This window comes from Macrobrachium nipponense, chromosome 16 (assembly GCF_015104395.2).
Source record: "Macrobrachium nipponense isolate FS-2020 chromosome 16, ASM1510439v2, whole genome shotgun sequence".
In the NCBI taxonomy this organism is placed as follows: domain Eukaryota; kingdom Metazoa; phylum Arthropoda; class Malacostraca; order Decapoda; family Palaemonidae; genus Macrobrachium; species Macrobrachium nipponense.
Genome location: NC_087209.1, coordinates 34953669 through 34975484, shown reverse-complemented (window position 1 = coordinate 34975484; position 21816 = coordinate 34953669). Strand labels below are relative to the sequence as shown.

At 35.2% G+C, this 21816-nt stretch overlaps 1 protein-coding gene across 1 annotated transcript; it reads right to left on the bottom strand.

Annotated features, from left to right (window-relative positions):
* Positions 1–601: 601 nt before the first annotated feature.
* Positions 602–18586, bottom strand: LOC135195303 (protein KRI1 homolog). Its single transcript, XM_064221563.1, has 2 exons — positions 18569–18586; positions 602–988 (listed from the first exon to the last, which is right to left on the bottom strand). Exons 1-2 carry the CDS (start codon positions 18584–18586, stop codon positions 602–604), a joined length of 405 nt encoding a protein of 134 aa, XP_064077633.1.
* Between the last annotated feature and the right edge of the window lie 3230 nt (positions 18587–21816).

Here is a 21816-nt window from a genome sequence, read left to right as displayed (position 1 = left end):
TTGCACTTCGCCCCATCCACAGAAGTAGCTTCAATCGTGGCATGATTAATCCACTGGTAAGTTTTGTGAATTAAAACGTTAAGAAAGTTTCTTTTTTCCTTCATAAATAAAAAAAATTCTTTAACTTAGATGTAGAGTAATGGCAGTGACTTATATAATTTACGGTTTAAAATGTTTCTCTAAAGCTGTAAATTATTCACAGATTTCCCCCAAAGCGATATCTTTTTTAAATATTCTTCGTTATTTATCGAATTGCTATAAAATTTATTCACATATACGTATATTAAAAATTAATTTTACATGACATGAAATTATAATTCAAATACGTAATTATGAAAAATATACATTTATGATAATTATTTTCATGTTCGCTTGATAAAAGTGAAGCAAATACTAATCATACAAAGCAGATCGAGCGGAAACTACGAAAGAGGAAGAAGAAGCCTAAAAGTAAAGAATTCCCTCATTCCATTCCCCTCCTCTTCTCTTCTCTTCATGTTTTTACACCGGTTTCTGTCTTCTCTTCATTCTGATTCATCAACATCACTAGACTCTCTCATTCATTCTCGTTCCCCCTGGATGGCTCCTCTTTCCCTCCTCCTCACTCCTCAGTCCTCATCTGGTCAGTTTGTTTACGCCATTCTTTCCTCTTTTCTCTCTTCGTCTCTTTTAATTCCAATTCACCTTCTGCTGTCTTCTCCTTCCTCCTCTTCCTATACGGCTGGTTGTTGAAAATCCTTTGTAATGTCTTTTTTTCGTAAGTTCTACTTCTTGCTTCCCATCTCCATCTCCTCCTACTTCTTGCTCTCTTTTCCTCTTCGTCGTCGTCTACGTGGTCGTTGCTGCCGTCGTCGACCACCACCACCACCACAACCACCACCACCACCTCCTCCTCCTCCTCCTCCTCCTCCTCCTCCTCCTCCTCCTCCTCCTCCTGCTTCGAATATCTCCCGACACTTGTTGCTCCCACATAATGAAGCTTTGAATACTTTACAGCGACAAAAAGCTGATTGAATTTTTGCTCTCCCACTATTCCCGTTTCTTCGTCTTGTTTTTTACGAATTTTCTCCACCCCCCCACCCCTCCCCTCCCCCTTCCCATGCTACTACATTCTGCACCAACATGAGTGGAAACTATCATAAAATCACTGATCTAAAGCATTGGCCATGTAATGTTGAACAAAATCAGTATATATATATATATTATATATATATATATATATATATAGATCGATAGATAGATAGATAGATAGATAGATAGAAACAGCCTCTTAACTTATCAATATTTTTACACTTTTTTCATACATTTGTCTCTACAACCATTGAATCCGAAATAATAATCAAATAAAAACCCACCATATATTTAGCTAATTCGAACTCGCGGACAGAGTTAGGGTGAGGTTAAGCTTCATTTGACCTGTAACAAAAAAACCTAAAAGATGTAAGAATTCGAAACCATTATATAGGGATATATATATATATATATATATATATATATATATATATATATATATATATATACACATATGGATACTCATAATCTAAACTTATTTTTAAAGCAATGTAATTCACGAGTAATACCTTCTGAAAGAGGCCAGATTTGGTACCAACCAGGCCGAAATAAATCCTAATTGTTGCTACAAGCCATTCTGCCTCTGTTGATGTAAGCAATGACCAAGGTGCTTCGGTGGTTCGACTGCTGTGGTTAGTCGCAATGGGCTATGGACCACAAGGTTAATAAATAGGACCTATTCCCTCTAGAAGAAAAAGGAGCATAGTAGGAGTGCGTGCTTTTCAAGAGCATAATTTTTAGGAAGCAGTTACTGCAAAATATTAGCACGGATTCAGCATTGATTATTTCAAGGACAGTGGCTTCGACTGATGGTTATATCCAGTGAATTTTGGAAAACCTTACACAGCTGCGTCTTCTACGCCACTCTATCATCCTCAGTAAGTAATAAGTTGTGGATGGAAAAGCTTACCTCACTATAGATAATCTTGATACCTAGTATAATATACTGCTGTTTTGAAAAATGTCAGCTTAGTTTCTCTGACAACATAAGCACTTTCGTAGTTTTAGTACCTCACCTCACAGTACATTGGTAATGATTGGCCTTAGGGAAAAGGCAAAACTGGTTTATTGAACTTTTGAAGATAAACAATCTGCTGAGGATATCCCACTCCCTCATACTTGTCACCCTGAACCTATTCTAACAAAATCTCCATTTTGCTATAGGGATGCAGAGAAAATTCTGGATAATCTTGATAGCTGGGGTTGAGATGATCCTGATAGTTTCTTCCTTATGTTTTTTAAAAAGGTTTCTAGTGTGTTATCTCCCAAGATTAGTAGTATCTTTGCAGATCAGTGCAAGCTTAGTAATGCAGTGCCTGTTCCAGAGAGTGTCACATCTGCAGACTGCAGTAACCACAGGCCAATTTCTATTCTCCCTTTGCTCTCCAAAGTAGCTGAAAAAAACTTACTTTTAAGCCAATATATAATTATGTGGAATCCAAAAGATTGTTAACTAATAGTCAATATGCATACAGAAAGTAGTCAGGTACTTGTGATGCTCTTTCAGACTTGCCATGCCATTTACAAGGTTTTGAGTGCTGAGTAATTCAAATATATTTTGGTGCTGCTTTAGATTTAGTAAATCATAAGGCACTTATTTATAAACTTCAAAATCTTGGAGTGGATAGATATGTTTTAGATTACTTTAAGATTCCATACAGGTAAGAAGTTGCAAGTTGCTGTTCATGGGATCTTCAGTGAATCAAGACCTATTGTGTCTAGAGTTTCACTGGGTAGTGTTCTTGGTCCATTATCAGCTTTGGTGTATACAAACAATATGGTTGTTGGCTTCGAAAAGAAGATTGTTCAGTATGCCCATGATGTAATATTTGTGGGTGTAGAGTAGTACAGTCTCCACTTATGAGAAATGAAGCTGCCCTCAGCCTCAACCAGAACATGGACCTGATCAGTTGGTGGGCTATGAGACTGAACTCCAGTAAAACAAAAACCCGAATGATTAATAGATCTCGTACAGATTTTCCACCCCATCTTCCAGGACGTCGTTGAATAAGTGTGAAGCTTTAACTATTCTAGGTGTATTTTTTGACTCACAGCTTACATTTGAGAAACATCAAACGAAAGTGTCAGTAAAAGTTGGGTATTTTTCGTAAGGACTCATATATTTATAGCGATGCAACCTGCTTTAAGTTATTTGTGATTCCTTTGTTAGAATATTGTACTCCGTTGTGGATGTCCGTTGCTGCCAGAGATGATCTCTTTTAGATAGATTTGCACGGGGTGGTAGATTTCCTAATATCAGCCGTTATGACTTGGACCATCGATGGATGGTCTCTTATTTGTCATTTTATTATAAGTTGTGTTTTAATAGAGATCTTTTACATTCACAATTGATCCTTGATCCCGTTTTCCTGCCGACAGCAAGCAGATTCTCTGAAGAGCACCACAAATATACAATAATTGTGTTTCATGTCGAAGTTTTCAGTTATTGAGACCCTTTATTCCTCGCATCATTGGGCTCTGGAACAGATTAGTCTCCCTGAGGATGTCTCGCAATTGGAATTGCAGATGTTCAAGGATGGATGCAATGCATTACTACCCTAATGCTACTCTCCTTGCATTTTAATACATATTTATCTAATTATTAGTTTATTTTCTTCCTTATAATATGAGATCTCTTCTTTCTGTATTTCCCTTCAGTTTCTCTTACTTCCAAATGAGCATCAGATTCTTTGGAAGCTTGAATTTCAAGTCAATGGACCCTGTGGGCTTGTTCCATAAGAATAGTGTGCATCTTTTGAATAATAATAATAATAATAATAATAATATAATAATAATAAAATAAATTAATAATAATAAAAAAATAATAATAATAATAATCATAATAAAATAATAATAATAATAATAAATATAATAATAATAATAATAATAATAATAATAATAATACAATAATAATAATAATAATAATAATAATAATAATAACATTGGTAACAACTAGGGTTATGAAACCAACGTTTTTTTTAATTTCATGTTTTTTTCTTTCTTTTCGTTTTTTATATAGCATCAAATTTCTCCACGTTTGAAGACCTTACTTATAGTACCTATAGACCAGAGACGTTATTTAAGGCTCACGCCTTCCTTCTTGATTAGAGGAATTACAGGAATCATTAAAATAAGGATTTTTTTTACTAACTTATTAAATACGATTTTCTCTGTTTGATACTGAACACGTCTTGTACTATACATACTTTTAAGGAACTGGTGCTAGCCATAGATTTCATACCTCTGATACAAGTTTCAGTTGAACATGTTTGATACAGAAAAAACATATAATTATGTCTTATATCATACTGTTTCATAACATACTTTTAAGTAACTGGTGCTAGCCATAGTTTGCATACCTCTCTTCCTGTTCAAATGGATTGAAATTGAGATAATTGACCCAAGAACCTCACGGTTTCAAGATGATTGAAAAATAATACTAAAACATGTTTGATAATTGAAAATTTCAGTGTTCAAATGTGAAATATTGGAAATCTAATTATATAAATGTAGTTATGTACCGAAAACACCCCTAATCTCAAGTTGCTGATGGTTGACATAACATTAGTTTTCCTTACTTTCTGTAGTTTTTCACAATAACAGATTTTTCTTTCCAGTGTTAAACAGGCCTGTTACCTAAGCTCTACGCATAGTATAAGCAAAGCTAGCCATTTTTCGTAGTTTAGGAAGCAATTGAATGTGAATAAATGTTTAAAATTAAAAATAAAAATATTGGCCTCGTTTTTTTTACAATATTTTTTTTCCCCAAAAAAACAAGCCTGTTTTTTTCCAAGTTGTAACTCTCTCTCTCTCTCTCTCTCTCTCTCTCTCTCTCTCTATCTCCTCATCTTTCAAATATAACTAATATATAGATATGTATATATCTATATATATGTTGTATGTATGTATGTATAAATGAACTACATAGCCAAAAAAAATACCTTTTTCTGGAGTTCATAAAATTTAACAATATATATCATTTATAATATATTAATATATGTATATATATATATATATGTATGTATGTATGTATGTATAAATGACTACATAGCAAAAAAATTACTTTCTTCTGGAGTCCCTAAATATATTATATATATATATATATATATATATATATATATATATATATATATATATATAATATAATATAAAACATGACCTCATTCTGATACTCGGGATGCGGATTTGAGTCCTGCTACCAGACATAAGAATTACTTCACATATCCTTTATTTGCATCTAAGGCTTTGTTGTGACAAACGTATCTAAAAAGTGTCAAGAATTCGAGGAAACCACAGGACATCTGTGAGAAACCAAAGGGAAACACGAGCGACTGAACACTCCTGGACACGACTACTGACAGCGAAGCAAATCAAGGCTATCGGTCAGTGACGAGAATCACGCCCTTGCCCACACCCTCAGCTGCAAGTCGCGGCAGAGGGAACACCAGGAATGCCCATGCTGCTGCCCAGACCACCGATGAGAGAATGAGGCCTACTGAGTCGCTGACCAACAGAAATTCAGCACCCTAATGACATCCTGTTTGAAATTCAGAAGTCCGCATGCAGCAATGAAAACCTTGTAAGTCGATCTTACGGGCTGCTCTAAGAGCAAGAGCCTGTGCTGTCATAAGGCCAGATTAATCTTAAACAGCAAATCATCTGTAATCCAGTCCTGATGACGCCGCCGAGAACAATCTCGAATAATTTTTCCTTGTTCCTGAGAAGCTTGCCACAAAAAGAGTAAGTACAGACTCATTCAAGCCTTAAAGATGTATGTATATGTATGTATATATATATATATATATATATATATATATATATATATATATATATATATAGATATATAATATATATAGATTATATATATATAATATGATATATATATATATATATATATATATATAATATATATATATATATATATATATAGTATATATATATATATATATATATATGTATATATATATATAGATATATATATATATATATAGATATATATATATATGTACATATATATATATGTGTGTGTGTGTTTGTACACGTGATGATATGTATGGTCAACCAAATCAAGTTTATTCATCGTAAAAAGTCTATGCTACAGGAACTGTCTTCTATATGAATTTTGTTCGATAACGGAAAGGTTATAATACTCCAAAACGCATGAATGGCAAAGAAATCAGTATTCTGAAAGTGAATGGTATGAGAGGAAGTGATTAGAGCAGTTGACCTCCACAAAGTTATTGTAGAATTGCATAGCCTGTAGTGAAAATTGTACCCAAGAAAGTGTATGCGGCATATAGTCAAGACACTCCCAAGAGCATTTCTCAATGTAGTATCTATATAAGAAACACAGACATTCACTATGTAGCCGAAGTGAGTTCAAATTAAGAAGCAAATGCTGCATAATTTAGGGAGAATGAAAGATACAGATACAACTCATGTGAAGGCATGCCGTATGCGAAAAGCCCCATAATCTGAAAACTTACACTTACCCGAATATGTCACTTAAATTTGGAAGAGTTTCATAAGAAAAAAACATTGGAGGTCAGTTGCAATACATAGGTTGTGTTTTGAATATGTAGATAAATCTGCACATACATGCATACTTGCAATAACAAAATCACATTGTGAAGCTGTAAGAAGTAACGATGTTCATTTTTTTATTATCAATGGTATCCACATGTTGCTTGCATCTATAAGGAATAAACCAAAAAGTCAATAGAACCATAACTTGGCAAAATAAAGATAAGTGTACCATATGAATCCAACGTATGTATGCTTCCGAATGATTCCTCCAACGTAGTCTGGATTTCAACCACTGGTTAAATGGTTACATTCTCGTCTATGATAACCTACCTACTAAGAGTGGCGACAACGAAATTTAATTCTACAATGAAAAGCATTACTGAAAGACGGTGATGCTGAGCCCACCTATCAGTGGCAAATGCAGCTTTTGCCTAATAATCTTGTGGGGTACTAACTGTCAATGACGTGATGGAAACAATAACGCAGTAATGAAATATATTAAAGCGTAGCAAGTGAAAATGAATCGAGACTATGTCAGAAAGATAGCTTATCTACCAACTAAATTTTTGACATCTGCAAACATACCTACACATGAGCACATGATTAAACGGGCAAAAACATTCACAATTGTATACATATTTTCTGTTTTAATTCTTTAAATGCTTTTTAAAATAGGATCTTTATAATCAATACGTAAGTAAATTAGGGGGCATACTGAACCTTTTCAAAATCTGGATCTATGATTGCAGTTTTTTTAATATAAACTTTGTCTGAGCTATGAAAATGCTCTGCTCCAATTGATTCTTAGATACCCTTGCCTATTATCATGCAAAAAACAACCCTACCAGATTCAGAAAATCAAACTTTGACTCCATGCATGTACTAATTAAAATAGTTTGATTGGCTCCTTATCTTCCTAAATTTTAATTTTAGGCACTTTTATGATTTGTACTTGTAAACTACAGTCGAAATCTAAACTGCAGTCGAGTTTTTCTACAATCTGTACCCGAAGAGCCAATTACAGGAAAATAAGGCTCACTTGGCGTCAAACATTTGCTTTAGCCCTTTCAAAGACATTATTTGTTTCGGAGAGAGGTAGCAGGTATATCCCTCCATTTTCTTTGGCCATTCTTCTCTATCTTGCTTGGAAATGAGCAGGCTTTTCATTAAAATCTTTTTGCCAACAAATGATCAGCACCCATATAATACTATCAAGTTGTCCATAAAATTGCGATAAGTTATCCGGTTTTAAGACTAAAGGGTATTCTCATCGACACGAAACTACACTCTTACTTTATACTTCCCAAACTTTATATTGCTATGTTAAATTTGCTGAAGAATTTATTTCTCTTAAAACCTAAAAAGGAATTTTATTTCTTGCAATTTAGTTTACTATACCTGATATATGCACCAAATTCAGATACAATTTGCCATTACAGATGGAAGTCATCATACATGTTTCTGTTCGTCTGCCTCTCCGTCACTCGCTATCTACATGGAAGCAGTGCGTGTCCTCTTCCAGTTGACCACTGCCTTCCAACAGGAGTTAGTTGGATCTACTGTAGTTCCATTTCAAAGTTTTAAAAGCGGGCGCACACACACATATGTATACATACATACATACATACATTCATACACACACACACACACACAACACACACACACACACACACACATATATATATATATATATATATATATATATATATATATATATATATATATATATGTCTGTGAATGTATCGGATTGTCTCTGCACAAATGCACACCAACATAACACACACAGACACTCATTATATATATATATATATATATATATATATATATATATATATATATGATGTATGTATGTATGAGAGAGTGTGTGTGTGTGTGTGTGTGTGTGTGTGTGTGTGAGTAAAAACGAATTTCGGACGCGTTGAAATATTAGTAAGAACATGTGCATGAATGACAAGAAATATTCCTAACACCCAAACGAACGAAAGCGCCCTAATTTTTTAGACCCTTACCTTAATAGAGACTATTTAAAAAAGAAAATAAAAATCAACCCCACGTAAAGTCGATGCGATTTGATTTACCCAGTTTGAGGGTCCCAGAGGAAGGATGAACAATCATTGGAACGAAAGGACTGGCCTTAGGTAATGGAGATCTGAACTGCCCAGAATATTATTTAGGATGTGCTGTTAAAAAATCCACAATTATATATTACAATATATTTCTATGTAAAAATAAAACAAAGACTTTCGAACACCTGAACGGTGTTCCTCATCAGTGTAATGTTAAATATTTAGGATCATATCATGTCTATAAGTTTGGATGATATAATGAAGCTTTACCTATAGGAAGTTATCATTGATAGCTGACTATGAAAATTTCAATAAAACACCTAAAATAAAATATAACATATTTCATTAGAACAATGTAAATATTATCATTACATAATCGCTGAAACTGTAAACCTACAATCAAAGCTCTCTCTCTCTCTCTTTCTGAACATGCAATAGATGATCATAATCATTTATACATGAATGTCTTGATATATACTATATAATATAAAAGCCGCCGCCTCATGAAATATCTAGCTATTGGTGAAGGTGTCATGTAAGTATCATTAACGATAAAAAAAGGGTATTTATCGCTGTAAGTTCACGATATTAATCAATTGCCTGGAGCAACTGTAAATACTTCATATACTTACATCTATAAAAGTATAAAGAAAATGTATCATCTAACTATGTAAACATAAGTAATTCCAAGCAAAATTTGCTTTTACCTCCCATGAAAGTCCGGAGGTATTAAGCCATCAAAGAGCTAGAGAGGACTATATATAACACATTTTCATTTTTTCAACGATCAAGATTCCTCCTCAACAGAACCTTTTTCTATATCAGCAACAAAAAGCTTTCCACGCTGCCTTCGACAGCGGGAACATCTACCTAGGCAAGGTTTTGCAACACAATGATTTTAAATGAATATTCCTCTTTTAATTTGCTATTGAACAGGGGGAAATAGCTAGATTGCTCCGGGCGACAGAGGTAATTTGTCCACGACACCCGGGTTAAGTGAGTATGGAGTTCCCATATTTCCAACTTTCCTCTCCTCAGCGTCGCTCTCACATATAAATCCCTGTGCCCTATTAGAATTAGTCGGGTTTTAGGCCATGACTAAATACTTTATTGACGTGCACGTAAAAACATATAAAATGGACGGGTACGCATTTTATTTTTGACTGCTTGCATGAATGAATACACCCATATGAGACACAAAAAATAATAAATAAACAAACAACCAAACTTGTAACTGTTAAAAAATTTTTGGCTGTAAGATTTAGGCAAATGTTCTTGATTTGTAACGAAAACCTTTTCGACACACTCATATACCAAACTGTTCCTAACCATACAGTTGAATAAACCTTGGTAGCTTTACTATAAATACATTTTGTATCATATTTTAAAGGGCATAATCCATTACAGATTCTCATCAATAGTACAAAAATAATAAAGAAAAACATTTTAAAAATGTAGGAAATAGTCCAACACTATTAGAAACATCGACTAATTCCGACCCCTCTCCTGTCGTAGACCGATTCTCTTATACTTGCACCCTAACTCACTCTACTTCTCTATGTACCTTATTATCTATCTCAAGTTCTTACTCATTTATTTGCTTTCGTTATTCTAATTCAAACGGTATTTTTTCTTAGCCCAAAAGCATACGTTCCATGTATTTGCTTTCGTTACTTGAACAGCGGCACATTCAGTGATTATTCATAACTAAATGGTAAAAATGTCCCGATTTCCCACAAGCAAATGCTGGATGTTTTCATCTGGTAGGTTGGACTTCAAATGAAGAATGACCTACAATTTTAACGATTTTTTACGCCAAATAAGGTTGTCTGTTGGCTAGTTTGATTTTTTGGGTCTCTATTTTCACAATGAATTTAGGAGCATTTTTGCTGGATTTAAATTCAATGTTTCTAAAGAGACCGAATAGAACCAAGGGAGATTTGATATTTTGCTATGGACGAGGATTTGGTTGTGGATCAGAAAATGTTGTTACCACTGCGAGATGGGCCAGTTTTCTTAGGAATAAATGAATAAGTGACCATCACGAAATTCTCTCGACTTGTAAGATTTCATACAGGTCAGGGCAATTAAATGCATCTGGCTCAATGTACTAAAAGGTTACTCACTGAGTTTTTTCTATCTCGTTTAATAAGTTTCTTCAATAAATGGATGAAGCCTACAAGCACAAAAAGTTATTAAAATTTTTTATGTTTTTACTGAAAAATACAAATCTGCAAAGACATATAATTTTCAATTTGAAATAGCATATTGAAATTAGTGTATAAAACCAGAAAAGGATAGTAATGCTCTGAAATTACCTAACATATCAACATGTAATATCTATGAAAAAATTTCATCCTTCAAAGCAAAAACAGCGTCACTACACTGTGTTAAAGTCACGCATCAACTAAATGCAAAGCAAAACTATTGTCCCTGATAGTTCTGCAAATATGTAGTATACATAGGTTTGCCTATTCTCTACTGTAATGAGATGATGTTAATAAATGTTATGATAATAGTAGTCAAAAAACAGTGCAAAGCTTTGCAACAAAATCTTAAATCGATGATTACTGTATTATAATATATACAATACGACAATTTAAATGTCTCAACTTAAATTCCATTTTCAAAAACTCACTAGAACCTAAAGTCCCCAAAAATAACCAACAACAAGCATTCGCAACACTACTGGCATTTAATATTAACTCGTCCGTTAAAAATTTCTCTACAAATTTTCGGAAGAACAAATAATTCAGTGCAGACGAGGTCTCTAAAAGAATATCTATTTGTTGTGTCTTCATGGAAATTAAAAGAACGGAACAATAAAATCATATATAAATTGTAATAAAACGAATGCATCTTAATCAATGAAACCTACTACTGTGAAAGTACTTTTATTCGCAATAACCATACTTGGTGGTTTATGAAAATTATGTATTCATGAATTTTTCACTTATGGTTTTACTTGATTGACATTTTACTTCCGAAAGTTGGAACTTGTTAACGAAACAGGCTATAACTAAAGAAAACTTTATGTTAATTTGAAGAACTAAACTTACATTTATATACAACCTTTCTTTTAACATTTAATATGAAAATTCGATTATACATTTCTTAAGATCATTTGATTTAATGTTTAATCAACACATTACTGTCTTTTGAAGTTCACTAGCATGAGATCTAGGGCTTAGATTTAACATCTATTAAATTCTGAAATTTATGAAATTGTTCACCAGTAAAACCACAAAAACTGGTACCTCGCGAACTAAAATTATTTCACAATATTCCAAATATGTCAACCTACCTTCACTAGCATATTTCTTGGTCTCTCCTTTGCACTGCACTTACCTGTATAAGTGAAATAAATAAATAAATAAATAATTAAAAACATAAGTACATAACTAAATAAATAACTTGAATAAACAAGTTACAAAAAATAAATAACAAAAATAAACAACTAAGAGACGAAATGCTACTGCACTAATATATTTCTACATTATTCGCAACATTGCAAGTTGCAACGCAAATATGTAAATTACAAATGAGAAAACTACAGAAATGTGAAATATTTTAAACACGAGCTCCACAATAAGAAAGGACACGCGTCATTTGACCTAATAAGGGAATAAAAAGATAATTTGACATATTTACTGGTCACGCTTATTTTGCATGGGGGTGAACTTCTACATATTTCAACACTGAAGAAAACCTGCAAGCAAACAAAATAAATGACATCGAATATGAGTCCCATTTGCACTGTCCTTGAGGTGAGAAAACTGCATCAGCCAGATGCAGTAAAATCCTTATGTATTCAAAGACCCTACAGATGCTGCAAGCAAAATGCAGAGGGTCACCGAAATCACAGCAGTATTAGGCGTAAATACAGAACTACAAAGAACCAAATAAAAGACGAAGTACGATATTTAAAGATGTTGCCGAATATATTTTTGACAAGGCATCAGAATTGATTTTCTGTAGGAGTGAAGAACAAGATTATTGATAAGTATATTGTATGAAAATCATTTTAGTTAACAATTAAAAAGGAAAAATTCTTAGCAATTTCAAGAGAAATGACTAGCAGTCAAAGCAAGGACTAAAATAAGAATGACATGTAACAAGTGGAAATAAACTAACTCACCGAAATATGACCTAATTATGAGTAAGAAGCCAATAAGGTCCCACGTTTGGGAAAAACCTTGAAGAAACTCAAACTACAAGTCCTGGATTATGTGCCGTGGGGATGGAAGTTACAGAAATCAGTGTGGTTCTATAACCAAGATGGAAAAATAAGTCAAGATTGTTTGAGAGATGAGACATCAATTAAACTAAGTAATACTGTATATGATGATCTCCCGTACAGAAAACTGCACCATGTGGGCAAAAGTATATTAAAGATTTGGGAACGAAATAACATACAAATAAAGAAATTAAGTCATTATGATTCGGTAAAAAATAACATGATGAGTGACTCAATGAATTAGTCTAAATATGTGTTGATATTGTTGCATAGATCTCAAGTCTGAAGCGAAAAGATGTATAATATGTACTGCGAGATATATGGTAATATCGGAAGAAATATTGCATGCTAAGCTAAATTTACAAGAATAGGAGAGAATTAAAAACAGTAGATGTCAAGTGTGTCTTAATGGGTGGGAACAATACTTGTGGGCGAGTCTTCAAGGGTACCTACATTTGACAACTGAGGAGGCACCTTGGCCATCTTAATAAATATTAATAACACCTAAGCGAACATTTACTTCTCAAATTTGAATGTGTATAGCAAGTAGTTTAATACATTGAAGACCCACTTTTCTGGATGCTAATATCATTGCACCACTAGTCTCAGATTCTATAAATCACGCAAACATAGGACCTGCTGATCTTATTGCAATCAAATCAAGTCTACGAACAGACATTGGTGGAGCCCACTTTAAATATTCAGCCTGCACAATAAAGGGAGGAATCAGAAAATTCAGATGCTTGCTTCTACTGCACAGTCTTGATTCCTCCCTTTATTGTGCAGGCTGAACATGTAAAGAAAGCTTCACCAATATCAGTTTGTAGACTTGATTTGGATTGCAATGAGATCAGCAGCTCCTTAGTTTGCGTGATTTATAGAATCTGAGACTAGTGGTGCAATGATACTAGCATTCAGAAAAGTGGATCTTCAATGTATTAAGACTGCCTGTGATACACATTTAAATTTCAGAAGTAAATGTTCGCTTAGGTGTTATTAATATTTATTAAGATCGCCAAGGTGCCTCCTCAGTTGTCAAATGTAGGTGCCCTTGAGGACTCGCCCACAAGTATTGTTCTCACCCATGTTAGACACACTTGACATCTACTATTTTTAATTCTCTCCTGGTCTTGTAAATTTAGCATAGCGTGCAATATTTCTTCCGATATTGCCATATCTCTCACAGTACTTATTACACATCTTTTCACTTAAGACTTGAGATCTATGCAACAAAATATATATATATATATATATATTATATATATATATATATATATAATATATATATATATATATATATATATATATATATATATATATATATATATATATGAATAAAGGTTTTTGCCACGAAGGAAAATTGAAAAGAGAGATAGCTATTTCGCTTTTCAATTTTCCTTCGAGGCAAAAATCTTTATTTATACATAGCATCACGTTTTATATACTTCATGATCAAATTATTAAGAATATATATATATATAACATATATATATAGATATAATAAATTATATTATTATAATATATATATATAGATATATATACATATATATACACACACACACATATATATACATATAAGCAAAAACCTGAACAACAATGCCTAGGAAAACTGTCAGTGTGACTTTCATGGCCAAGTTACACTGGAGTCTAAAATAATAGCAAGCAAGACACCCTATATTTTTTAAATTGATACACATTCCCATACAGTAACCCTTATCAAAGCATCTGAAGGTTTAAATTCTCTTATTTTTATCGTGATTAATGGCTAACCCACAAGGAAGGCGCCAACAGTACTACTTCTATAAGAAGAAATTTTCCCTTATACCAAATGCAACTGGGAAAATCTTCTTTGGTTTTACATTCTTAAATTTATCACTTTTTTTAGCTGACGTATTTCCTTTGGCAAGCTTAAGAATTTTGCCAAAGTTTACTGCCACATTTTCTGTTGAAATATGAATAGGAATACAAACTTTAGGCCACAGGTCAAGGCAAGGGACCTAGGAGGTTATTCAGCGTTAGAATAATGTTAAAACTATCGTTAGGAGAGGGAACAAAGTAAGGGGAAAGAAAGATAATATGAACCGTGTGAAAAAGTTACAGCAATGAAAGGGGCTGCAGCTACGGGATGAGGGGACACTGCTAAGAACCTTAGGCAGTTCCTACAGTCCACTGCATGAGGCGCACTAACAGGACTCCCCCCAGAAGTCAAACATTTTAGCTCTCATTTCCAGCTATAGCTCTCCCATAACCTGTCAGGATCTGGATCGTACCTGTGCATAATTCTTCAATGAATTTGAAGGTAAATGGCTGCTCCAATTTTCCTCTCTTCCTCCTGATTGTTAAATCATGCAATTTCCCTCCCTCTTGGCAACATGAACTGACTCAGACCATGGGAGAGGCCTGACCCTTCCAATAAGTTTTCGTTTGTTTCAACTATTTCCATTACTAAAATATTACAAGTTCTATACACCTCTACCTTCTTAACAACTGGTCTGATCAATGATTTTGATCTCCCCTTCTTCAAGAACCCCCGCCTCCTACAATGTGGCCTCTCAGGTTCTCCCTTCAACAGTTTTTTTTAACTGTTGTTCAGTTGAGGTCAATGAGCGTGCGACTCATTATGTCAAGTGACTGTAAATCATTTTGGGCGATCTCTCATCACATTTACTCCCCTGGAATCAATAATCCTCGAACTGGACAGTTCAATGACTGCTTCGTTTCGTCTGCTGTTAAGTCTTGGACTTTTTCCAGCTTCTGTTTTCCCTGATTCTTGTAAATTCCTATTTTTTAAACAAGTCTTCCCTCCTTTTCAATGTCTTGTTCACTTAAAGCCTAGGGTAGATAAGGATGTTTGCATCTCCGTCCTTGGTTTTGTTAAATTCAAAAGATTGAATGTGCATTGGATATAATAAGTTCTTTGGTTAAATAAAAGTAAAAAGTAAAATAGGGTCAGAATTGATAGAAATTTCGTTTAAAGACTTATCTGAATATCCTTTAAAAAATTTTGTTACTTCTAGGGGGGTAATTTGCGGCTGTCAGCATTCCATTCCATCGGGTATATTTTGATAAGTGACTTCACTATCATTTATGCAGTTGGTGTCACCATATTTCGTTCAATTACGTCGTGTGGTGACCATAAAACCTATGGTCGGTCCCATATGGACCTTGGGCTATATCACAGATTACATACCATGAGTTTCAGTGTTTTTGTTTTGGGGGTGGGGCTAAAGCACGCTAACTTTTGTGTATTTAATTTTCAGCTTATATCTATCCACAACTTTAATCATTATAAACGTGCGCTAATCTTGTCAAATTAAACATTCATATATCATACTTTCAGCAAACTTCAGTTCTACTCAGTACTACTTTGCATATGTTGTCTTGACTTTTTTTTCACATGTAGACATTATACTTTCACAAGGAAGATTCATAAGAATGTTTTGGGTATAACGAACTTTAAAATCATATTAATGAGAATGATAATCGTAAAAATGGATACTAACAATTGAATACAATTAAATCTAACAAGTACAAGCGAGGAGATAAAATCAAACATGTCATCTATGATGAGAAGCAGGAAATAAATTACGGTAATCCTGATGAACTTTGGTGAAATTAATGTAAATGATCTGGAACATGAAAACAGTGGTTTTTATACATAGGCAGACAGACAGACACACGCACCACATATAAATTTTCCGGGTGTTTCGAAATTAGAGCCCCACCTCCACAGAACAAATGGAAAGTTATGAAGTTTTCTGCTATAGCCTATCTCCAAGTACATTATCTTAAGTTTCTATTAAGCTATTTTCATTTTACATTTCTTGTATTTTCAGACTGAGTGACGGAGTTAGATACAGCCATGGCTAACGACTCGGAGGAAATCAAATGGATTGACCAAATCCGGGCTATAACCTTCAGAGAGGCCAGGGATGCTGGCGCATCCTTCATTTCACGTTCCTGGATAGCTAAATACATTAAAAGAGATGAATCCATTGCTTAAAGAACCTGGAATAAAAATCCATATGACTGTCATCGCAAAAAGAGTGAGAATCTTGGAAGATCTGAAGTCCTTTCTCAGGAGTCAAAAGACATCATAGCTGAGGCAGTGGGTAGACCAAAAAAGTCTGTACGTAAATTGGCGCTTGAACTAGAAACAAAAAGGGGAAAGAGGAGAAGTTATAGTGCTGTATATCTTGAGTTGAAAAAATCTGGTATCAAGCCATTTCAAGTTATCAGCAAACCCAACATCACTCAGCAACAGAGAGAAGACCGTGCATGGCTTTGTGGTTCATTTATTAAAGATTGGGATGAAGCTGACTTTCTCCATGTTGCCGCATCAGATGAATTCTTCATTTACACAGTCAGGAAGCCAAATCATAAAAATGACATCATTTGTGCTGCAAAGTTGGATGATATCAGCGATGACATGCACTATCACCAAGTTGTGAAATTTCCTGAATGTTTGGGAATTTTTCTCTGTTTCACAGCCAAATGGTTAAAGTGAATCATCATCTAAATACTTCAGAGGAACTGTGCTTACTGGTGGAGTATTTCCTTTCCTCAAAGATCCTGAAAATGTGTTATCTGTTGAGGAAGTCACACTTTGCATGATAAGGCACCATGTTTCAAAGCTCTTCAGACACAGATGCTGCTTCGAAACAGTGGTATCGATTTCTTCTTGTCAAGTGAATTTCCAGGTAGCTCCTGTGACCTTAATGTTTGTGAAAACATTGGTAGTATCTTAAAGGATCGTGTTGAAGCGCGCACAGTGAACTATGATGGTATACCAAGCCTCGACAACCTGCGAAGAGAAGTGACCAAAGTGCTCAAGGAAATGGAGTTTGAGTCTCAGCTTTTTTGCGATTTGCTGCAATCATACCCCTCAAGAATGCAGGCTGTGGTACAGGAAGATGGAGGCCACATAAAATATTAAATACTCAGAGAGAAACTTAAATAAATACCCTGTTCTGAATTACTTTTGTTTTAGACCATATCAATTTTAGTTTATGGTGTAGAGGAGGGGGGGGGTTCTAACCTTTCGAAACACCCAATATATATATATATATATATATATATATATATATATATATATATATATGTATGTATATATATAATATACCAGGTGCTCAATTCATTGGGCAGATTGACAAACACAATAGATTTTTCAGGGATGGACCCAAATTGCACCACCCATGGATCGATTTAAGTCTCTCTCTGTCTGTATGTATGTATTTTTGCATGTCTACTGTACAAATTTACAAATATTTAGAAATCAAACCACAAAAGATCACACGAGAGAGAGAGAGAGAGAGAGGAGAGAGAGAGAGAGAGAGAGTGTGTGTGTGTGTGTGTGTGTGTGTTTGTAACTGTGAGGCGGGGGTGGTTTTGGTGAACGGTTTGGTGTGGTGTTACGGGGGTGAGTAGAGTTTAGTAGGGGGCCAGTAGGTGTGTGGAGATTTGTTGGGAGGGGAGAGGAGGGAGGTCTGTCCCTGTGCCAGAAGAGGGGGTGGTGGTGGGGGGGGGGGGAGGGGGCAGGGAAAGAGGCAAGTCATTAAAGATGAGTAAGGTATCAAGGAGCTGTCAGTCGTCCTGCTCGAGCATCTCGGCGCACACAAAACACCGCGACACACACACTGCTGACACTACTAAACCCCCTTTCCCTCACCCTCCTTCCATGGGACATGTCTGTCTCTCCCCCCCCCTTCCTCCCTCTCCTCCTTCCCCTGTCCCCCCACACACCCGGTTCCTATCCTCCCAGCCCCTTCCCCTCTTTCCACTCCCCTCGATACCCTTTCCCGTGAGGAGGCTGGAACCCCTCCCCAACCTGGACTTTCCCTGTGGTGACAGGAGTTGGAAGACGACGAAGACGAAGATGACGACAGCGGAGGACAGGAGACTTTGGGATGGGGGTGATCAGGAGGGTGGCCGACGGGACGGGGGAGAAGGGAAGGAAATGAGAGAAACGACGGAATACGACTACCAAAAACTGACAGAAAAGTGATAAAAGTTCGAGATAAAAGAGTACTTATTGTGGGTACATGTAAAGGAATGGAGAGAGAGAGAGAGAGGAGAGGAGGAGGAGGACGAGGAGAGGAGGAGGAGGAGGAGGAGGAGGAGGATATTAAGGAGACGTAAGGAAGAAGGAGGAGGAACGGGCACAAAGTCCTCGGAAAGCTACTGCTCCAGCGAGGAGAGCGAAGGCAATTCGTTAAAGTACGTAATATGTATGTGCGGGGAAAATGCCTTTAACTAAGAGACACTTGTCGGGCAAGATTGTGGCGAGTGAGATCACCGAGAAGAGGGAGGAAAAGTAATTGCTTAGATAAACTGATGTAAAAAAAAATCACAATAATAATAATAATCGTGTCGGTGGATAATGAGGGACCCGATGAGGAAGGAAGAGGGGGAAATGTCCAAAGAAAAGGGAAGGGACAGATACTTGAAAAACAAAGACTCGCTGATGATGACGGTTCTGATGACGAAGGCGACGAGTATCATGATGTTGATGATGATGACTGCAGTGTATTAAGAAATGAGTCGTAGATGTTTTGAATACAACATTCACAATAGCTAAAAATACGTTCCGGGGGTTGTAAATGGAGATGTAGGAGTACTATTTTTCATAATGCAATATACGTAGCTATGTTTTTTCTTTAGCAAAAGAGTAGTGCGAGAAATAATTAAAGTTATACTTACTACATATTTGAAACGTAGAATAAGCAAACACATTTATATGCATGTGTGTGTGTGCCATTCAGTATTCAATAAATTGCCATTATAGTTAACAAAATCAATGTTCATTCTCGCACTTTGATTAATTCTTTTACTAAAAGTTCTTCGGATGGTAGACGATAGAAAGCACCATACTCAAATTTTATCTCAGTAATTTGTATTGATGCATATTTCATCTTTTCTGACAATACCACGATGCCCAATGTGGAACAAAATTAATATTTCACAGCCGAAACTGAGATACTTGTGAAATGAAATAGAGGAACTTCTTGTATAAAGTTAGTCGAGAAACTGCCCTTCTAAACTCGCTAAGAAAAGTTGATTTCATGATAAATATAACTTACTAGTAAAAGCTATCTTTAGCTTCTCTGAGGAACAGGGCGATTCTTCTTGTACTGAAAATATCATCACAACCACTAAATTCTTTCGGACAGGTTGTTTCTCTACTTAGAAATGGTCTTACTAAGGTTTTGAAACAACAACAGAAACATTTATGTCTCAGGCATTACATGCAACCAGTCTAGTATCCTTCATCCTCAATTAGTTCTGTACGAAGGAAAATGTTAGATATTGTTAAGTAACACCTGATGTTACGACATTCAACTAATTAAGACAATGAAGCACTTGATACAAATTTAAACGAGCATAAATGCAAGGCATTTACATGAAACGGAAAATGTTTCGCTTTGAATCTGGTCATTAACTTTATTAGCGATGACCTTGGGTCGGCCGAGTTACAACATAAAGGCGAAGCTAACAAATGCTCAAAACAATTCTTACACGAGTTATTCGAGATAGTCACTGCATTGTTGACTCTGCGATTCTATTCGTCTTTCTTTTCCTCCGTATTTTTATATCCATTATTAAGTACCTACGAGGAACTATTCATTAATAATAAGGCTTATAAGATAACCTACCATATCTGCAGTCTTTATATTTGAGCTTTTAAAAACATCAGTACACATATAATCACACATCGCACACCATGCATACCAGCAAAACGGAAGCGTAGGACCTGCAGAGAGCACCCCTTCTAGGGGTGCTCTCTGCATTATGTATGTTATGTATGTATGTAGTATGTATGTATATGTATGTATGTAATATATATATATAGATATAGTATATATATATATATATATATATATATATATGTGTGTGTGTGTGGTGTGTGTGTGTGTGTGTGTGTGTGTGTGTGTGTGTGTGTGTCATTTTCAGGGGTTCTTACCAATTTTTCTTAGTGAATTTAACAAAGGCATATGATACCAAAAAAGAAAAAAAGGAACTCCCATATAACTCACAAAAAGGGCGGGAAAGTTGTTGTGTTAGACGTTTTTCAAAATGGTCACCACCGTCATCTTGGAAAACTTTTAAAGTTCTATTTCTTGAAGTGGATGACCAAACTACAATCTAGGTGGCAATTCTCACTAATTTCGGTGTCTGAAACACAATTGGATGGCATATGTCATGATTCTTAGCCCCCTTGACCTCAAGATTCGCTATCACTGCAGGACTAATATGAAGCTGCTAAATTCACTGAGAGACTTGGGTATCCTAAACAAGGTCACAGATCCTCTGAAAGTGACTTAACTATTATATTTCTTAAAGGCACCAATAACAGTCTGTAATATTAAATAGTCGGGCTGATAACCTTAGCTCTTGCAGGTTAGAGACAGATGCAAAACGCTGGATTCCTCGAAGATGCTGAAATGAAAAAACAAACAGGAAAGCTTACCGGCCCACAATTGGGGTCAGTGACGCATTTCGAAGATCATGTGTTTAATGTTTGTAGTGTGCATGCCTCTTTGTGTGCCAATTGGTGAGTGTGTGTGTGTTCGTAATGAACAGAAAATGACATATATTCTAGGGGAAAAGTTGCAAAGGGGGACTCACTGAATTTGATTGATAGAGTGTGGAACACGCCACAGAAAAGGCGCTAGAAGAGGTGTCACAGGTCCATTGGACAAGATGGATTCGAGGTCACCTTATGGGTTTTCTCTAAACTAATTTTGACTATTAATAAACTATGATTGTTTGGACACTTAGGGGAAAAGGGGGTACTTACTTAAATATGATTTTGAGAGGAATATGATAGTTTAACGTTTCTTTTTGGGTCAGACTTAATTAAGTTTATTCCACTTTCATGTTAGCTAATTTTGGGAAATAAAAAGTATATTTTTGTAA